Source organism: Eretmochelys imbricata, chromosome 3 (assembly GCF_965152235.1).
Source record: "Eretmochelys imbricata isolate rEreImb1 chromosome 3, rEreImb1.hap1, whole genome shotgun sequence".
NCBI classification, from domain to species: domain Eukaryota; kingdom Metazoa; phylum Chordata; order Testudines; family Cheloniidae; genus Eretmochelys; species Eretmochelys imbricata.
This window is the reverse complement of record NC_135574.1, coordinates 69639349-69660469: the sequence shown is the minus strand read 5'-3', so window position 1 is coordinate 69660469 and position 21121 is coordinate 69639349. Positions and strand designations below refer to the sequence as shown.

Genomic DNA, 21121 nt, shown 5'->3' with positions numbered 1-21121 from the left:
GGGTGCTCCCCCCTACGGGTACTGCTAGGGGAAAAACTTTCGGCACCAGTACACACACCTGCTGTGGAATAGACATGAGCAACACATCTCGAAGAACACCAGTTATGGAAAAGGTAACTCTTATTCCGATAATGGGTCTGAAGCTGACATAACAAATTGATGCCCATTGTCGTCTTGCAGCTAACTTTCATACATGCACTTTTTTTAAACGATCAAGAGCATCTTCAATATATAGCATGAATTACTGGGTGAAATGCAACACCTTGTTTAATGGAGGCGGTCAGATTAGATGATCATAATGCTCCCTTCTGGACTGAATCTGCTTTTTTTTCAACTTTGTAATTTCAGGCCTTTTCTTTACATTTTAGCAGCTTTTTGTATTTTTGACAGTATTTTTAATTCAGATAAACCCTGTGGTCTCCTTTAGAGTGTGTATGTGTATGCGTACGCAGTCTGCCTACTCAGCAATACAAATTGTCAGAAATGTATCACCCTGATTCGCCACTCTCTCTACTGAACACAGAGTTCAGTCCCAGATCTTTGTCCTGATTTTCACAGCTCTGCGTGAACTGGTCCTGGCTACTTGAAATTGTGTCTCTAGCCCTGGCTACAGCCACCCAGAAGAGCTTTGTTCCGCTGGAATGATGAAACTATTGTCTAATGAGAAGAGACTTATGAGGACAGGAGACAGCTTTCACCTGAGCCTCTAGAACTTGCTGCCAAACAAAAGAACCATGACCATTAACTTTGCTGCACTCAGAGCAAATTATAAAACCCAGCTATCCTTATTCTTGCTTATACCTTAATATTTTTCTATGTTAATTAAAAAAACAAAGCAAACCTGTAAGCATGTCCTTGCCAGCAGGGAAAGGAGAGAGATCTCACTGGTGTGTTTACTTGTGGGACACATACTGGTACGATAGTGATGGGTGCCAATATAAGATCCTAAGTGGAGGGATCTTAGATAAATAATGCAGAGGTCAAGTGTGACCACAGTTCACTAGTTCCTAATGGCTAATGTAGAAGAATTGCTCATCTAATTCACGTATAATGAAATTCACTCGTGGTGCATGAGGGCAGCATGAGATCTTCTGCATCACATAAGGCTCACTTAAAAGATTTGCCTGAGAGAGCACAGCGTACCCCGTTTGCTACAATCTCCATGGAAGTCACACATGCCAGCTGCACACAGGCAGGAACAGAAGCCCGCAAAAGGAGCAGGCTCTGTCAGGGACCACGGGATCACTTTTCCATTAGAGCCTGTGGTCCCAACAACCTGTCCAACTCGTGCAGAAGGGTGTAGTTATTTGTAGGCTGGAATGTAAACCACAGAGGGAATGCACAGTTGTCCCACGGACTGATCTTGGGTTTTAGGGTAAATTTTACTTCCCCAGCCCTTCCTCATTCCATCTGCTTAGAACCCAATTTCTCTGACTTTATGCAGCTAGTGGATTTCTCTCATAGAAAGTAGTCATCTTCCAAAAGTGTGTGTCCTGTGACCACAGTATGACTGAGGAAAACAGCCTTCCAAGAATTAGTGGCTTTATTCTCTTCAAACCAAACATCTTGCAGATAGTAGCATGCAATTAACAAGTCCATGCAGAGCAGGTGGAGGACGAAGTATTGCATGTGTATGTGACTTATTCTGTGCCATACAAAATCAGAATGTTGTCTGTAATTTTACACAGTGGATAAAGCAGCATGTAAAACTGGAATAGAGCCTTAACTGCAGTCAGTGGCCTTTTGTGAAGCTAAGATGCCTTCTTTCTCTTTCAGGTGTGTGAGAAAGAGAAATTACTGTCTGAAAGGAACCAGCTGAAAGCATGCATGGGAGAATTGTTAGATAACTTCTCATGTCTTTCCCAAGAAGTGTGTAGGGATATGCAGAGCCCTGAACAGATCCAAGCCCTGCACCGATATTGCCCTGTTCTCAGGCCTATGGATCTACCAACAGCCACCAATATCAACCCTTCACCAGCTGGAGTAGAGCAAAACCTAGTGACATCCCAGTGTGTTGGGGAAGGCATGCAGTGCTGCTCAGAGCAAGACTCTGTGCAAATAGGAGCTCACTGGCTACCTAACAATGTCTCAGAAAATTGTACAGCTGAAAGAGGGCTTGATGGAGCTGCCCAAGGTACTTACTCAGAAAGAGAGCTTCCTCTAGAACAGAGTAGCCAAACAGTGACAGTAGACTTCTGTCAGGAAATGACTGATAAATGTACAACAGATGAGCAGCCTAGGAAAGATTACACCTAGTGACTTGTAACCTTACATTACACCTGGTCAGGTGTTCTTCAGTCAGCCAGTGGCAGCATTCATTTGTTGTCTAGAAGAACGTATTTGGTGCACACTACAGTGGTCTTAGCAGCAATACTGTTTTTAAGTATTCCCTCCTCTCTACAAGCAGGAGTTATCTTCACAATGGTGCTATCCCTTGCTCAGGCAGGGAATTAAACAGTGGCAACACTGTCTGTTTTTGTATGTTAATTTCAATCTTAACAGGGATGGACATAACACCTCTGAGGACCCCACTGCAGCTTTTTTCTCGGTGACCCATGTCACAAAACCCTAACTCAGGAATTTCCTCTGAATGTTCAATTTTTCATTGAAGACAGCTTCTTTACACATCAAAGTTTTATAGCGAAACTGTACATATTATATATAATATATATATAAAATATATATATCCATATGCAAAAGTCCCTGCATGCCTCAATTTTTCTCATCCTACAACTGGAAACTTTCATTTATATTGTATAAACAAGTTCCAACATTCCTTTTTTGTCTTTAATGCTAGAACTAGTTTGGTAACTTGTTACATGATTTGTTTGGTTTTTTTTTTCTTGGTTCACAGTTCAGCAATATCATTCAGTTTGTACTTATTTATAAAATTTTAATATTGGAAGCTTATCTGAGATTTTTATTATAGCCAGGTTTTTGTTTTTGGCACAGCCATTTTGTGCCGTTTGAGCAATGTGGATTTATTTTATTTTCTTGCAGATACTGTACAGTAATGGTCAACTTTGCCACTTGCACTGAGTTTCTGGTCAAACCTCTTTTCATAATGAAGTTGTGACTTCAGTATAACTTGAGTATACTGTATTCTTTACTTTATAGTTGAAAGAAAATTATAAAGTTTTAGCTAATAGAAAAAACACTCAGGAGATGATTATGTAGGAAGAACAATCTTGCCAAATACTGAATTCACCAGATAATGTGTAAAAGAAAATCTGCTTGAATATTTTTATATTCTTTTTCTTTCCCAAACAAAATTTAAACGCTGTTAATGATGCTTTTGGACTATATGGTAGGCTGTATTTTGCTCTTTAATAAAATATAAAAAGCGGATCAGTCAAGCATATGTTCCTAAATTGGGGTCCAAGGTCCTCAAAGCCCATCGAAATAAATGGAAACACACGCATCAATTTCAGTGGGTTTTGGATCAGACCCCGAATCTGCACCCCTTACCAGGCAAGTAGTCACTACTCATACATATAGTCTAGTGGCTCTCAACCTACTTACCATTGTGGGCCACATGTGCAGCTCTCTTGTGTGTTTTGTGGCCCACATCCACACAATATATATACTACCTGTATGGACCTGAGGATGTCACATGGGTTGCAGCCGTGTGCTGAGTGGGCCACAAGCAGGCCGCAGGTTCAGAACCACTGGTATAGTCCCATTGGCCCTGATTTTGATCTCCCACCAGTTTTACCCAGTTGTTACTCCATTTACTTCAGGAGACTTACTCTTGATTCTCACGGGTGTGAGATCAGAATCAGGCCTATTGAAATCTATCTGACTAGTCATGTAGGAAAGAATTGCAAGATCAGGCCCATTACTGAGACTTGCAGATGTTTGCTTACAGAAGTCAAGTGAACGCTGTGTCCCCTAAGGAGCAAAACATTACCTGATTTGGTTGCTTACCCTTTGAAGTGTTGTGTTATAGAATCCTCTTACTCTACAGCGTTGTCATCAGCACAAGTCAGCTTCTAAAACAGCGCTGTCTCACAGGAGACTGCTCAGAGAATTGGCTTAGTTGTAACTGTATTGAATTTGTATCTCAAGTGATCCGGTGAAACAGGTAATGAATGAATTATGTTATGATAGCGTGGGGCAGCAGCTTTCCGAGCATGACATCGATGTACGGCATAGACAAAAAGTTCTCATGACCGTTTTATTATTAATTAGTAGTAGTAGTATTAGTATTCTGATAAGTGTATTGAATTTTATTTTGTGATTCTTTGCCCTATCTGCGCCAGGGTGTGTGGCTAGTACTGAGGCTTTATCCTGGACAACACCACCCATGCTCTACAGTTGACATTGTTCACTCTTGCTGCAAAATTGACCAGCTGGGCACACCTGTTTGAAAAAGCAGCTTTTCACAAGCACTAAGTGACAGTAGGTTCTATTGTGCTAATGTTTACACTACGGGTGTGTCCTGGTGCTTTTTTGAGGCACTCAGTAAATCAGCATCTTTTCCTGGAGGAGGAATCAGCTCCCTCTCTCCTCTATTTTTGTGTTTTGAGATTGTGCTCATGGGCCATCACGGACTTGCCAGTCTTGCTTCTGCTCTCTTCTCCCAAACGACGGTAGCCTAGCTACGGAGGAGGAAATGCATATAGCATGTGCCATGTTTGTTGAAAAATGTTTTTTTTCTGCATGTACAAAGAAATTAGTATATAATGTAGGATATGTGATTTTTTTAAAAAAAAATCATAATTTATGTTTAAGTATTAACCGTTTCTGTGCAAAATCCTTATCTTTAAATGTTCAGAGATATCCAAATGCCACAAATTCCTAATTCACACAGTTGAAGAAGGGGGGACGTCATCCTTTCTTCTAAAATATAGAGATCTAAATATATTTGGAACACTTCCCACCCCTCCAGCCATGTTGTGCAGGAAACTGATCTAGAAGCTTTCTGAGGAATTTGATTTTCCTTTGAATTCATTGACATTGCAGAGCAGCTCTGTGTTTTGCAGAGTTGTCTTGTTTCTGTGAGACCATAGTGAAAGCTAGAGTTTAAAACTAAATGTGAATCACATTCTAGCGTAAGAGCTATTTTTTTGGTCAACTGACAGTATTTTAAAGACTTTCTGTTGCCTTTTTTTTTTAAGTGACCTCCTATATAGATAGATAGATACAAAGTTTGAATTAGCTTCCTGGCATGAAGATTTACCCTGCTAACGACTCATGTGCAACTGGTACTCTTGACCTCATTCCAACTGTTAAAAACAAACAAACAAAGCCACCACAGAACGTGTGCTGCAGCTCTTGGGATCGACCCGGCTCACTCTGGTGCTGGGCCTCCTGGTTTTCTTTTTCATGGGAACTGATATTTAAAACCACTGCTCAAATAAGTGTGTGTGTGTGTGTGTGTCTCTCTCTCTCTCTCTCTCTCTCTCTCTTTTCAAGCTTTTCGTGATGTTTGATTTCATTCTTTGCCGTTAGAAGTGACTGATTTGTCATTGCTTCCTTGACCTATATATTTACACACATATGTTTTTGCTCTTCTGAACCATGTGGCTCTCAAAACTGTTACTGGGTTAACTTTAAAGGGAAACATCTGGGAGAATTAGCTTCAGAACTGGACACGAGTCGAAATAAACAATCTGTGGTGAGATATTAAAACAGTTGACCAAAAAATGCAATTTTTAAAAGAAGTTAACTACAATATTTAGCAAATGAAGGGGTTTAGCCAACAAAAATGCATCTTTTAAAATAAGGGTCATGCAGTTATTCATGAAGAAAGCTGCAGTTTCTGGTCTCTAATGTAGTGCTTTGAAATTTTGTGCTAGGGTTGTCATGTTGAATGCTGCACCAATATAGCATGAGTGTGAATTCTTGAGCATCTAGCTTTGTCCAGTCTACATCTAGTTCTCCTTTTTATTTACCTTTGCTATACTTGTATTGCCAGAAAACCTCATTTCATTTAGGCTTATTATACTTGTGTCAAATGAATACTACATTATATAATGTATTTGTTTCTCTGCGTTATCTGGAGGTGCCTTGGAAGTAATTAAAGTTCATTAAAAGCTGATTCTGGAACAAAGAGGTAGCGGTGAAAAAAAGTCAGCCATGTTATCAGGACATCGCAGTATTTATATCACAGACTTCCTAACATATGATGACTCAGGCGTCAGAGTTTGATGCTGCAGTATAAAACTATTATTTTATATATTGTATGTGTAATTTATTATGTCTTTCTAAGGATATATGCTGCTTATAAGATGCACTATATTTTTGGATCTAATCCTTGTATTTTTCCCCCCCAAGGAAGTAAAAAAACGTTGTGTTGCAAAGGCAAACCACAGTGATTAGTATGCCAACTGCTGCCTCTCTTTAAAAGGGAGAGTGGGAACTAGGTAAAAGGAACTTTGTCAAACAGAATAACTGGCTGCCAGAGAAGTTATTAATGCTGATAGTATGGTTGTTAATCCTAACTTCAACACTTTGTCGAGTCTTTATTTTAAAAAGCTTAAATAGAAATACATATTTGTATAGTTAGATTTTTAACATTTAACCTTATGATTGCCAATGAAAGAAAACAACAAACCTGTATGCTGGAGTTGGCATAATCCTAGAAGAGAAAATTTGACCCTTTAAGGAAAACATGACGAAACACTCTAATTCCAGAAGTTAGATCACTTCCTCACTGGTGTCATATATTCCATTGCTGTTCATGTTAAAATAGAAATAAGTCTGGGATTAGAGAACAGAACTGTAGTGTGTTTTACCATAAAACATAGGGAATATTAGTCAAGCCTACAGAAGCTTGTATTCTAATCTACTTCAAATCCTCCACAGTTAAGCTGATTACCTTGATTTAAATGAGGAGCAATCTTTTCATCTCCTGCCAATTTGAAATATGTTTTGTGGTGATTTGTTAGCAGGTTCCATTGTCTACATTTTCATCATTTTAAATGTTTTAAATCTTTTAGGTTCTGTCTAGGGAAGGTTTAGCTTCAGTAAGAGCAATGGAGTTGATGATGTAGCCAAGAGGATCTGCTGAGTATGGCATGTCTTAATGTTTCTAGTTATACCTTACTTTAGATAAAAATAACACAAAGAATTTATATTCTGTTGCCTCCTACAACATATAATGTGTTTTTTCTCTACCCATCAAAGTTGTATTGTAGTTTGTCTCTGCCAAGGCAATCCAAAACTTAGTTATATATGTAGTTACAGTTCGAGTGTGTCTGTTCACCTGTTTATAATACATATATGTAGATTTATAATACTGTTTGGAATATTTCATGACTCAGGCATCAGAGTTGATGCTGCAGAATACAATAGATGTGTATATACATGTGCATTCAAAAAGTGTCTTTATATAAAAAAATCTATTGTTGGTGGATTGTAGAATAATAAATTATTCTCTTTAGTATGAAAGATATAATGGCATTACTTACAATGACAAAGTGTACAGTATTTTCCTACACTCCACCAAGATAGGTAGTATTTATATCAAATTTTTTACTGTAATACACATATAATGCTGCCATTGGGCAAATAAAATCCCCTTTTTTGGCAGTGAGGAATCCTTAAAACGCTTTTTAAAACTGTGACATAATAATTAGCCAAATCAAACAATAGGAAAAATAACAGTTGAGTAAATCCCATTCTTATTCCAGTTTTGTTAACTTTATATGAAATAGGCATTCATGTAGGTGTAATCCACCCACATGATTAAAAAACACACATGCAATGCAGAAACTGTCCCTTTGGGCTGATTAGGGGCATACAGAAAATAACTGACTCTGAAAAAGTAGATATGACAGAATTGTCAGTATTTGATTTCATCCGCTTCTTAGAACTGGAGATGGCTCCAAAATCAAACAGGAGGATGCTTGGATCCACAGACTTTTGGGAGAGTCCAGAATCTGAACTCAAGGCCTAGGCTTCACACCTGGGCCCATCTCTATAACAGGGCCAACCCAACAATCCTAAAGTTTATGGTGTGATGGGGGAGCAATTTCATTATCTGGATTGTTGTTCTCTCTTGGACCCATCATACTTAGAACACCGCATTTTCCTGAGACAATGTTACCCTGCATTTGTACTATAACCGAGAGAATTGTATGTGTGTAGATACTGTACCAGCTACTCATGCTCTGGCCGAAAGTATCTGGATCCTTCAGACTAGCAGAAATTATACTAAACACTTTGGTGATCTTTGATGCTTGTTGTTTGCTATTAATTTCAAGCATCACCTTCTGATTTCAAGAGTGGAATTGCCCTAAGAGTTTGTTCCAGAACCAGTTGGATACAAGTGCACCTCTAATATATGCCTTACAGATTTCAGAGGCCATATTCAAAACAGGGTTTTATCCGTGTATGCAAGGGGGTGCAACCTCTCTTCTCTTCCTCCACAGGTCAAACAGTATATGGACAGTTTTCACACATATCTACCTGTATAATCCTCTGTACCTCTCATAACTGGTCAATGACTGTAACAGGTTACATCAGGTGTTTTTCTACTTTTTACACAGATTCTATGCGATTAATGTAACTTAATTCAATGCATCATTTTATTGTACTAGTTCTTAAGCTTGTCTTTATTTTTTTCTAGGTGACTGTGGTTTCTTGTGATTTTTATTGTATAAACGAGATGGCTGTTGATGCTTATTCTCTGTTACTAAGAATTTTTACCTTTTTGGAAAAAAAAGCATTGTTATGAACTAATGAATTTAAAACTTCATTTACTCATTGTAAATACAGTATTGTGCGCAAAAAAAAAACTTTCCATTCATTTGAATTGCTAGTGTTAACTGAATTTTGTCTAGACACCATTTCTGTTGATGAAATAAAGACATATCATTATGTATGATATATCAACTTTTCTTGCCTCTGAAATTAATGTCCTATTTATTAATGCAAGAGTAATGGTTTAATTTCTGGAGGATATATGAAACGTGGTGAATCCTTGACCACATGACAACCTCCACCTATGTAGGCCCAGTACAGCACGACTGGTTATCTGTGCTCCTGGCAGGTCCATTGCATGACTACCAGAGGTGTGTTGCTGTATGACTGAGTGCACAGAGTAACTCACATAACTATATCCCCATAATACTGATTCAAGCTAATTCTGCTCATCCTTCGTTCTCAACATCACTTAAGTAACCACTGTATTTTTTAACAAAACCTAAGAGAAAATAGAATTGTTTCTATGGAAATACAAAACAAAGCAAAAATTCCAACCCAGAACAAACAAGCAAACAAAAATCCTTGCAGCATTTGCAACCCAAACATTGCAGCATTCCACGAATGAATGGAAATCTGGAAATGAGACTGGCTGACGTGTTAGCATTGTTCAAGCTGAGAGGAATGCAAAAAATAAAGAGCGTAAACAAAAGAAAGTACGTTATATTGTTTTAATAATGTTAAAGGTGGTGGTAACTCAGACAAGTTTACTGCGGTTTTTTAAAGTCTCTTAAGCTGCAAGCCCCCCATCACATTAAGATTGCCAGGAAGAAGGAGACAGCAATGTGAGCTGCCTGCAATCCCAAGTCCAGCTGGAGGCCAGGAGCTGGCCAGCACAACCCACAAAGGCCTTGATTCAGTTTGACTTAAGAGCTTGCTCAGTGCTTTGCTGAATCAGGGCCAAAGTGGGCGTGACCTTGCCAGGCCTGCTGGGAGATGCACACTAATGCAGCGCACTGCCCAGGAAGGCTCCATCGGGGGAGAGCTCCTATAAAGCTTTTGTCTTTTTATAGACAAAAAAGTATACCACAGACTGCCCGGCTTTGAGGATAAATGCCTCTGCCAGTGCTGTTGTCCCTGGAGATGTAACTTACACCCTTTTGCTTCTACAGTAGTAAACCTGGCCTGTGGTGTTTAAACCAGCAGTGTCCTTTAGAAAAAAAGAGCGGTGATGCTACACTCCAGAATCTTCCTGGAAAAGCTGGCATATACATCAGCAAAGGCCCCTTTCCTTTCAAGTTTGTCAGAAGATACTTCATCATTTATATCTCCATACAGCACAGACTCTACTCCCGGTCTGTAGTCAAGCTTTGTTTATCCGTCCGTAAGAGGTCATGGCTGCTTCTTTAATGGCTGGGATTTTTGGTTTCATTTTTCAGTTTAAAAAACAAAACAAAAACAAAAAAAACCCAAGCAATAGCTTAACCAAACAGTGTGTAACTGAGGCATACATCCTTGAGGAGTATGGATGGAAGTAATTAAAACTAGGATAAAAGCACTATGCAAGCTCAGTGAGCAGCCTAACGCTTTTTACACTCAGTGCTTTTTTTTCTTTTTTATTCTTTTTTTTTTTTTTTTGTGCTTTTTACTACTATTTCTGTGCAGCTGTCAGAGCCACAAAGGTGTTGCATGATTAGGGAGACTGACATACCAACCACCTAGCTTGCTTAAAAATGTGATTCTTCACTGGAACAAATGGAGCATTGATAACAAAGGCAAGAGATGAGAGTGTGTCGTTGAATAATGAATTGGAGGAGTTGATGAGCACGTGAGCGGGGACTGATATGGATAGTTTGGGAGAGGGTGCCTTATTTTTAAGGTACATGGGTTGGAAGTGCGATTGTCCTGGGTCATGCACATATTAGAAATCTAATTATCCAAAGCAGCTATTTCCTATCAAACAGTGAGGCCACGTTTTTTTTCTTTTTTACAGCCCATATAGGAACTGATGGAATGAACAAAAGAATGCGATCTTTATGATCCCGGGCAGATGTTTTGGGACCTCTCATTTAGCAAACTGAAGAAGAATGCATAAGCTTCACATTAAAAAGCAATCAGCCAATTTGATTTTGTGTATTGTTTTGCAGTGAGGGTGTTGGCAATGAGGGAGACAATGTCAGAGTGGCAATTAATCCCTAAAAGAATGTGAGCTTCACCTTAGCCCAGGTTGCTGAGTAGCAGCGTGGATTTAGATCTCTCTTTGTTCAACCTGGAGGACGGTGCTACAAAGTCCTGGTGTGCTGCTTTCATCTTTTATTCACTGGCTGGTGGGCCCCAGGGAGTGAAATGTAAAAGAATCCTTCAGAAAACCTTCATATCTAACTAAGGTTTCCTTGCAAACGTCTTCGGTCTCACCACTCCTTTGAAAGTATAGAGCTTGCATCTTACAGAGATAAACACTACAGGCCTAAACAACAAGTTGTGCCTCCCAAATATTCTCCAAGGAGACAATGCCATTTCTGCAGTAACTGCACACACAAAGCAGCTGCTGCTTGGTATATACGAGTGAAATCTTGAGTTTTGAAGCAGGTTGTCGGCCCACAGCAGCAGTCAGGCTACGTTGCTACATGTGATGTCATAAAACTTGGCGGTGTGTGAAGCAAGGGCTTTCTTCCATGAACTGCATCATGCTTTTTAGCTTCAGAAAAAATGGAGAGGCTGGTTTTTTGCTTCCTGCTGAGGATTGGTTCGTACATGATTCCTTGGTTTGTTTCTTGTCCCCAGAGTGGCATTATTTTTTCATGATAGATGATAGTTCTAGGAGCATGCTCTGAAAGATGACAAGAGAAAGAGAAAGTGAGACTGAGTGGTCTTAAAGAACACAGAGAGGTGTTTTTCTAAAAAAAAAAAAAAAAAACACCGTTATTAACCCAGGTTCCATCAAAATATAGTTGGAATTTTTAAAAAATCTGTTTACGTTTTAATACATTTACATTATACTGCCTTTTGCGGTCGTAACAGAAAGGTCCCTCTTGCATTTATACATTAATCACTGCTGTAACTACACTGAAGGGCCCAATCCTGCAGTCCTGATGCTGGAAACATGCAAGCAAATGAACGCACAGCTTTTTTGTAGCTTTGCTAGAAATGCATGGACAAAGCTACACTCAGCAGAGCTCCAGTTTCTAAAAATCAGCCTGATCTGTATTAACGTACACACTCCTCAGACAGGAGATCCCTGAGCACCAATTTCTTATCAGCCTACAAGTTTGTCATTTTGAGTCTGGATGGTCTGTGAACCTGCTGGATGGCTAGTTTAGTGGATCAAGTAAACTGTACAGGCCCTTGGTACTTCGGGTGTCTTCATCACAAACTACAGTGGAGCACTCCTGGGCAGAGTTCAGTTTGCAGCATAGCAATAATCCAGAGCATTCAAGAATTAGGACAGTCATGTAGAAACAAACTGCATGAAAAAAACAGCAAGAGCTGATGGAGGAATACAACCATAAAAAATTAATGTTTAAAGCTTTTCCAACATCTGAGTAGAACAGAGCAACTTTGCTCAGTTTGTCATCACAATGCTATGTTTTGATGGGGCTTAGCTGGCATATTCCATGTTGTTCTGAGTATCAAACAGACACAAAACATTATTTTAATATACAATCGTTTCCATTGGCTGGTTTAGCACCTTAGGTTGTGGCAGGTTTCAGTTTAAATTAATGGCTATTTATTCCATAGGTGCTCCCACAAGGATGGTGACCATTTGTGTGTACTGAAAAGATTGTAAGAGCCCGAGCTGAATAGCAGGCTCTGCAGCTGTCTGCATTATCTCCAGTCACTACTAGCCATTTGCCCAGTGGGAAAATAACCCAAAGCTAAATGGAGAAGTAAGCAGGAGGGGGGAAAAAACAACTCTCACTGACTTCAGTAGGGCCAGGATTTCACCCATTGATACCTTCTCCCTGGCAAACGAAAATCAGAAATCCAATTTCGGCCTGATTGTGTGAGGTTCTGAGCACGTGCAACTCCCATTATCTTCACTGAGGATTGAGGACACTCAGGCCTTGTCTAAACTACAGCGTGAGGCAGCTTACGTCAACCTGATTATGTCAGTGTATCTACTACAGCCTTGCTCCCACTGATGTAAGTGCCCTACTATACCAACGTGATAACTCCACTTTCACAAGAGGTGTAGGGCTTATGTCGGTGTAGTTAGGGCAGCACAGTGTCCCTGTAAAACAGTGTTACTTACATCTATTGCCTGTCATTCTTCTCAGTTTCCAAATTTCGAGTCTCCGCTTCAAGCCGGACTGCTGCCCAGGCTCCCTGCGGGGAGCTTTGCTTCCCCCTGGGATCCTGACTCCCTGCTCCGAGCCGGCCTGCTGACCAGGCTCCCCACTCCAATCTGCACTGCCAGCTCCCTGCTCCCCATTGGGAGCACAGCAGCTGACCGGATTCCAAGCACGGATCTCCCTGCCAGAAGCCTGGCTGTCTCCCCCCACTCCGCTCCTGGGCTCTCCAGCCCCTTCCAGGAATGGGGCAGCTGCACCAGGCTTCTCAGCTCCTTCTTCCCCAGCGGGAATGGGGCAGCTGACTGGACACCACGTGCAGATCTCCCAGCCAGGAGCCCAGCTGCCCCGCCAGGCTCTCCGCTCCCCACTGGGTAATTACTGCGATGGCTGTAAATCGACCTAACATAGTTTATAAACATAAGTTTATAATGTAGACATACCCTCAGCAACTAATGGGATCAAGCTCAAATAGGGTGTGTCTACACTATAAACACTATTCCATGCATTAGCTCCACTTTTCTTTATTTTTGTTCCTGCTGTATCCCAGTCAGCAAGGGTAAGTGATCTTGTCCTTCCACTCATGGTTGCTTGGAAAGTAAATTTCTCCTCTCTCCCCTTCTTCACTGTTTCAAGGGAGAATTCTGATACCTCATTTTCTGCTCCCCATTGAGAAGTTTCAGGTAACTCCTACGCCATGAACCAAATAGCTCCAGGTTGCCTGGCATTCGGTGTAGACAAGCACATTGCACTCGCTTGCTCCTGGACACAGACATGGGAGAAGTTCTACTGAAATCAGTAGGCCTCCTCATGAGAGTAAAGTTACAGGCATAAAGGTGTGCAGGATCAGATCCTTCACTGGTCCACTTTGTGTCTGATCTAGTTAATATCACAATGAACCCAAAGGTTAAAATATCACTAGTGTAGAAAGTAAGGACTCAAGCCTCAGTAAACCCTCACTCATGAACGTAATTGTGTTGAAGTCAATGGGTCACTTCGCACTGACATCAGTGTGACTACTTGTCCAAGGGCGGTCTACTGATCTTAGGAAGACTTGCAGGATCAGGCCCTGAGGCAGGATTCCATTTTCCCCTCAATTACATGGCTGCAATCCCCCTTGATTAAAATGGGGATGGGGGGTTATAGCTGTGTAGCTGAGGGCAGATCGGGCCCAGAAAAGCTAGGTGTAATCTTCCATGTGAGTCCTGGGCAGCGGTTAAGATGGAGCCATATCGATGTCCCGATTTCCCTTCTGCACTGCAAAGGTTCTGTGGGAGCTGATGAAATTCCCCACTACTGTGGTTTTGGAACCTCTGCGGCTGATCATTCTTGTTGATGTCAGCATCCACGTAGATGACGAACTCCCTGAGTCAGCTGAGGACTTCATGACAACAATGATAGCCATGAGACTATCCTAGCTTGTTGCAAGCTCACTCATACAGCAGGTCATGCTGTAGTTGTTGTGTCTGGATTAGGTGAAGGCAACTGAAAATTATACAAAAAGAAAAGGAGGACTTGTGGCACCTTAGAGAGTAACCAATTTATTTGAGCATAAGCTTACTGAATGCATCCGATGAAGTGAGCTGTAGCTCACGAAAGCTTATGCTGAAATAAATTGGTTAGTCTCTACGGTGCCACAAGAACTCCTTTTCTTTTTGCGAATACAGACTAACACGGCTGCAACTCTGAAACCTGAAAATTATACCTGTATCATGGACTGAACGTTCTCTCCCAACTTTGTGGCTGTGGTACTTCTCTCCTGTCAGAATGAAGGGCCCATTTTGGTGGACTGGCCTTATAGGGTAATAGAACTAAAGGATTTTCAGGGAACTGTGAAGGAAAATGTTGTTTCTCCAAAGGATTGCTCTGTCCAGAGGATATTTTAACAATCTTTTGACCTCCCCTACCGTAGTGTCCCCTTGATGTTCTCTTTCCCAGGTTCAGTCTTCCAGGTTTATGAATCACCTCTGACAAATGAAGTATATAGGCTGCTCATGGTAAAAGTCTTGGATAAAAGCTGTGTAAAGATTTTTAAAATTCTTATGACATGGCTGTGCGTGAAGCAAAGGAATGGCTCTTAATCTCTACCAAGTTTCAGACAGGGGTTCTTTAGACAGCTTGACTAATCAGGACTGTCTCTGCTCAATGACTGGTCTGAGTCCCACATCTGGTGATGAAATTCATTGTTTTGCAAATATAATCTATCTAATCCAGAGCAATGCATTAGCATTCATGAGAACAGAGCTGTATCCCAAGTGGCAAACTCAGTTTAGGACAGCATTGCTTAGAGGTACTCCAGATGTTGAAGAACTTTGTGCTAGATCTGTGTTTAGGGTCCAATTTTTTCCTGACTGGTGAGGGCCAGTTGGGAAGTACTAGGAAGATGCTGCTAGTCTCCTTGACCGTTGTCAATCTGCATAGAAATTTGTGTTTGGCCAGGAGGCTGCACTGGTTATATTGGTCAATGATCTCCTGGTAATGGATAAAATCAAGCATCTATGATGATATTGTTAGTTTTGCGAGCTGCCTTCAATATCCCTAATCATGGGATGTTGTTGACTCACATTCAGGCCCTAGCAGCAGTGGATGGCATTGATTTTTTGTAAATTCAAACTTTTTTTTATCTGAGAGAGAGATTGGACAGCAGTTGTAGGCAATTGATTTGCTTCTCCTAGGAATCTCAAATATGGGGTGCAACAGGGTTCTATCTATAATGAGGAGGAGTACTTGTGGCACCTTAGAGACTAACAAATTTATTTGAGCATAAGCTTTAGTGAGCTACAGCTCACTTCATCGGATGCATGCAGTGGAAAATACAGTGGGGAGATGTTATATACACAGAGCACATGAAACAATGGGTGTTACCATATACACTGTAACAAGAGTGATCAGATAAGGTGAGCTATTACCAGCAGGAGAGTGATTACAGACCTAAAAGTGGTAATTCTTCAACAAAAAAACTTCAAAAACAGACTCCAGTGAAAGACTGCTGAATTGGAATTAATTTGCAAACTGGATACAATTATTTTAGGCTTGAATAAAGACTGGGAGTGGATGTGTCATTACACAAAGTAAAACTATTTCCCCATGTTTATTTCCACACACACACACACACACACACACACACACACACACACTGTTCACACGTTTTTGTCAACTGCTGGAAAGGGCCCACCTTGATTATCACTACAAAAGGTTCCCTTCTCCCCTCCCCCCCAGCTCTCCTGCTGGTAATAGCTCACCTTACCTGATCACTCTTGTTACAGTGTGTATGGTAACACCCATTGTTTCATGTTCTCTGTGTATATAAAATCTCCCCACTGTATTTTCCACTGCATGCATCCGATGAAGTGAGCTGTAGCTCACGAAAGCTTATGCTGAAATAAATTGGTTAGTCTCTACGGTGCCACAAGTACTCCTTTTCTTTGTGTGGATTCAGACTAACACGGCTGCTACTCTGAAATCTATAATGAGGGGCTCATGGAAGGATTAATGGGGCAGAGACTGTGATATTTTCAGATGCAGATGATAACCAGCTTGGCTCTATCTCATCCAATTGAGGTTGATGTGCCTTAATCAAAATCTGGTAGAGATTAGGGCATAGATGAAAGGAAAAAAAATCTATCTGAGACCTATTCTAGTCAAGATAGAGGTGATGGTGGTAGTTTGGGGAAGTAATCAAAAAAGACAGAAGAGATAATATCAACCCCTTTGTCTGAGGGTGTTTTCCCTCCATTGGTTGCCCAAATTAGAAATTTTTTTGATCAATGGCAATGCAGAGTGGAGAAGTATATTTCTGGCTGTTTAAATTGTTTGAAAATGTATTTAGGTTTTGTGCTGTGCAGATTTATCAGGTTTCAGGGTGGCAATTCTTTGTCTGGATTATTATTTTAAGTCATTATTAAACAGAAGTAGAAATAGCCTTTTTTGTACTTCAGTTTAAATTTTTTGATTTTTTTTCATTTTTGTTGCCTTATATTAAGATCAAATAATTTAATCTTCTCAATGCTCCTGACAGGGAAGTAGGTAAATAATACCATTTTTAAAAAATCTAAACCTTATTGTATGGTAAAACTCCCACTGATGTAAATGGGATCAAAATTTGGCCAATACTAAGTACTTTTTACAATTCCAACCATAATGTATAGAAATCATAAGGATAGGGAGGCATTAGACACATTATGGTATAGTTTTTTTGATTTCCTAGGGCAACAGTTTTTTGTGGTGCATTGGAAAATGTTTATTGTTCTTCATCAAGTCTCTTAGCAATATTTGTACCAAATAGCATTTGCTGCAATAGTGATCAAATTGTATGTAACAGCATGTCTGCCTTGCGATCGCATGGACACATTGTAGGCAGGTAGTGACAGATTAGCTGATCTGTGTATACAAATTTCAAAATGCTGGTGACATTCACACAGATAGTGATCCATGAAGGGTGTTTACCGCAAACACTTGCATGCTGAGTAAGGTGTGCTGCTTTCAAGAACATTGAAATTGTTTTGTTTTGCAAGTTGAATATAATTCTTTCGAAGACCTGACCCAAAAGGCAAAATAGCAGCTATTGTCATGCCCTGTATTTAAGAATGGCAGGCAAGGCTGTCATTAATTTTCATTAAGATGCTGCTTAAGTTCTGTCCTGTTTGTTCTGGTTTTACTGTTTACCTTTTAAATAATCCCATTCTATTATATTCCAGTCCTTATGCTGCACTTATCATCATAGTATCTGAATGCCTACCAGTAGTGCATTAAGCATCATAATCTATCATGTGTTGTTTTTTCTCTCATCCTCTCTCCATGGGAGAAGCATGTGCAGTGGAGTGTCTTGTTTTGGTAGGGGTTTTGGTTTGTTTTTTAGAAATATGCCTGTTGCTATGTATTTATATAGCACAGTCAAAGAAAATGCACTTTGTACGTGTAATGGGAGGTTTGTCTAGTTCCTGAGGGAGTTCATTCCACAGACAGATTGCCCCTGAAAAAGCTCTGACTCCTGCACAGATGAGCTTTACCCTTATCATAGAGCGTCCCACTGTGCCAGAGGATCATAATTGTTATCCAGTGTCTTCATCCTGGAGCACTATGCAGTTTTTCAGATATTCTGGGCCCAGGCCATAGAGCTCCTTGAAGATAAGGACCCAGACCTTGAACTTGATTCGGAATTCTATGACAAGTCACTGTAGGGAGCAGAGGACAGGTATGATTTGCTTGTGATAGCCTGTGTTGCTGAGGAGAAAAGAGACCTCAGACTCAAGCAGACACAGAAAACCAGCAAGATGGACTCTGATCCCTCTCTCCCTCCAGTATTGGAAACAACAAAGGGGAAAATGATGACACTGTATTTAAGAGAATGAGAATTTTCTTCTGTATGGTATTTGCTGATTGTCTATACGTTATAGAGACTATGGCACAATTGAAACTGGCGAATACAAATGGTAATGTGCTGAATAATGTACAAATATACTTTCTGCTCATTAGGCAGAGGTTCATACATACATTTTTAATGTGTAAAAAGGTTAGTTATTAAAGAATGGGGGAAATGGAATGACATGTATTCGAGGGCCCACAGTGTTTTGAGAGTAAGCTTGTTTTCTTTTAAAATCATTTTTACCTCAGATGGTATAAGATAATATCTGAAGGTCTGCAGATCCATACTTACTGTGCCCCCACCCCCAAGCCAGTGAGCCTGACTAAGGGTTTGCAACTGCTGGGCTTAAGCTATTTTAAAATTCAACTTTGTTGGCATCTGGATCCAAACTACAATTGTTTATTAAAATCGAAAGTAAACAAGCTAGTTTCAGACAGATTGTGTGGTTACGGAATATGAACAGGTGCTAAATATGAAATTACCCACTTGCGGTATTATTCAGTGTTTTATGGCAAAAAAAAACAATCCTAATCTAGCAGAAATTTTACATTTTTGATAAAGATTTAACAATCTAATTTAGGCAATGGTTTAACCCAAAGTTACAGTCCAAGAGAAATCCTGCCCCCTGAAGCTGAGGGGAATTTTCTCATTGATTTCAGTGGGGGCCAGGATTTTAATTTCTTGTATTGTAAAGAAACCCAGAGTGGAATGAACCTCTACTAGGATATGGTAAAATCCTTTAAAGATCAATTGGGGGATATATTTATATTGTTTAAATATATAAGAAACCTCAGTGACCGAAGCCAATAAAGTGATGTATGATCTGTTACTGGTAATATTCACTTTAGAGGCAAAAGACAATCCCATTTAAGCAGAGAGAGAGGTTGATTTGAAACCTTCAAGGATTGTGAGGGATGTGGTCATGTGAGGCATGAGGCCAGGTATGTTGTTTGTTACTGTATCCGAACAACTTCCCAGCCACATCCTGGCCATCCTGAGGCCTCGCCTAAGGCTCAGACGCCCTCCGAAGAGCAGTAAGTCACACTAGCGGCTATAGAGGGCAGGACACTTGGCTCTACTTACCATGGACATTCTACGTCCCGTTGCACAAGGGGGTGGTGGGGTGATGGGCGGGCTGCTCTCCTCTCTGCATTTGGCTTCAGAGCTGGAGCCATTCCTGGAGTCAGAGCTCTCCGAGTCACTGGCCAGCTGGCTCTCAGACAGTACCCTGGACAGGAAGCTGGCCTTGCGATTGCCCTGATAATGCCCGCTGTCCGGAGAGTCACCGCGATCGTCCCCATAGTCTTTGCAGCTGCCCACCCGGCTGTGTTTGCGGAGTATATTGCGGGGGGCTTGGGGGATCTCCAGCGGACCGGCACGAGTGGGTGTCTTGGCTGGCTGCACGGGGTTCCTGGGCAGCTCTGGGATGTGCTGTTCATTCCCTGGGCAGCTCTCGAAGTCCTGCTGGGGCTGCTTGTGGGTCTCCTCGCTGCTGGAGGAAGGGTGACGGGATGGCTGTCCCAGGTGCTGGTTGGAGAGCTGTCTATAGTGCTGCTCCCTCTCGCAGGGGTTTTCCGGGTGCTTGTAGAGGCGAGGGACCTGTCCATGGTGCTGCTCACTTCTAGGCCTATCTGTGCTGCACCGGCGCTGCTCAGCACCCATCCCTACTGCCTGCTGGCATTGATCAGCAGGTGCCTGGAGCACTTTGTATCCTTGCACTGGAGGCAGATAAACAGGCAGCCCACCCTGCTGGTTTGGCAAAAGTTTATAGCTGCTCTGGGGGGAGGAATTGCTCATGATGCAAACTTGCTGCACCACCGAGTTCTTCTTCAAGGTGCAAATGCTTGTCTCCTCTGCCATCACTGCCTCTCTTCTCTGCCTCCCATGCAGGGTCTTCTTTATCTTCCTTATCCCCAGGTGGATAATCTCTAGGATGTTCAGGAACAGGGAGACAGCTGCGATGCTATGCATGAAAATCATAAAGATGGTCTTCTCTGTGGGTCTGGACACAAAACAATCCACCGTGTTAGGGCAGGGAGGACGAGTGCATTTGTAAAGGGGATACATTTGAAGCCCATATAAAAGATACTGACCTATCATAAAGCCCACTTCCACCGCTGAGCGGGTCAAGATATGCAGGATGTAAGTGCGCAATAGGGACCCTCTCAAGGGCGCTTTGTTCACTTTCTTCTGTTCTTCTAACTTCCTCAACTCCCTCTCCATTCTCTTGTGCTCCTCTGGGACAGGTTCCAGTTCTTCCAGCTGGGCTCTAAGATGGGTTTTCTTCTTCTGCCTCTCTTTCTCAAGGGCCCTAAGTCTATAAAGTGCATGTCCCATGTACACTAGGGATGGGGAAGAGACAAAGATGATCTGTAGCACCCAGTATCTGATCAAAGAAATGGGGAAGGCTTTGTCATAACAAACGTTGCTGCAGCCAGGTTGCTCTGTGTTACAAATGAACTCAGACTGCTCGTCATCCCAAACATCTTCAGCAGCCACTCCCAGCACCAGCATCCGGAATATGAAAAGGATAGTGAGCCAGATTTTTCCCACGATGGTGGAGTGGATGTGCACTTCCTCGAGGATGCTGCCTAGCAAGTTCCAGTCCCCCATCATCAGAGGCTCATGTCTGAAATGGAAAATCCCATGTCATTAAAGCATCCCACATTAAGCTGGATTTCTATAGGAACTGGAGCTTTTCAGCTATGTTCAATAACGCTTTTTCATATTTCCTTATGACACACCCATGAGGGAAGAGATTTTAAAATTTCTTGAGTTTTCCAATAAATGGCTCATTACTACACGCACCAAATTAACA

The 21121-nt window shown here is 41.3% G+C and overlaps 2 protein-coding genes across 7 annotated transcripts in view; one reads left to right on the top strand and one right to left on the bottom strand.

Annotated features, from left to right (window-relative positions):
• The window catches only part of BACH2 (BACH transcriptional regulator 2), a 271810-nt gene extending 262977 nt beyond the window's left edge, over positions 1-8833 (top strand). For 5 of the 6 annotated variants that reach the window (XM_077812822.1, XM_077812823.1, XM_077812824.1 and 2 more), the window contains 2 exons: positions 1777-2134; positions 8379-8833. In XM_077812822.1, coding sequence (XP_077668948.1) covers positions 1777-2134; positions 8379-8515 — 495 coding nt within the window. In that variant the 3' untranslated portion in view covers positions 8516-8833. Of the gene's footprint in view, positions 1-1776 lie in introns of all 6 variants that reach the window. The other variant, XM_077812821.1, reaches the window with a different exon arrangement.
• Positions 8834-19347: 10514 nt separating this feature from the next.
• On the bottom strand, positions 19348-20916 carry GJA10 (gap junction protein alpha 10). The gene has a single exon (XM_077812132.1). The coding sequence runs from the start codon at positions 20914-20916 to the stop codon at positions 19348-19350; it is 1569 nt and encodes a 522-aa protein (XP_077668258.1).
• Positions 20917-21121: the final 205 nt, after the last annotated feature.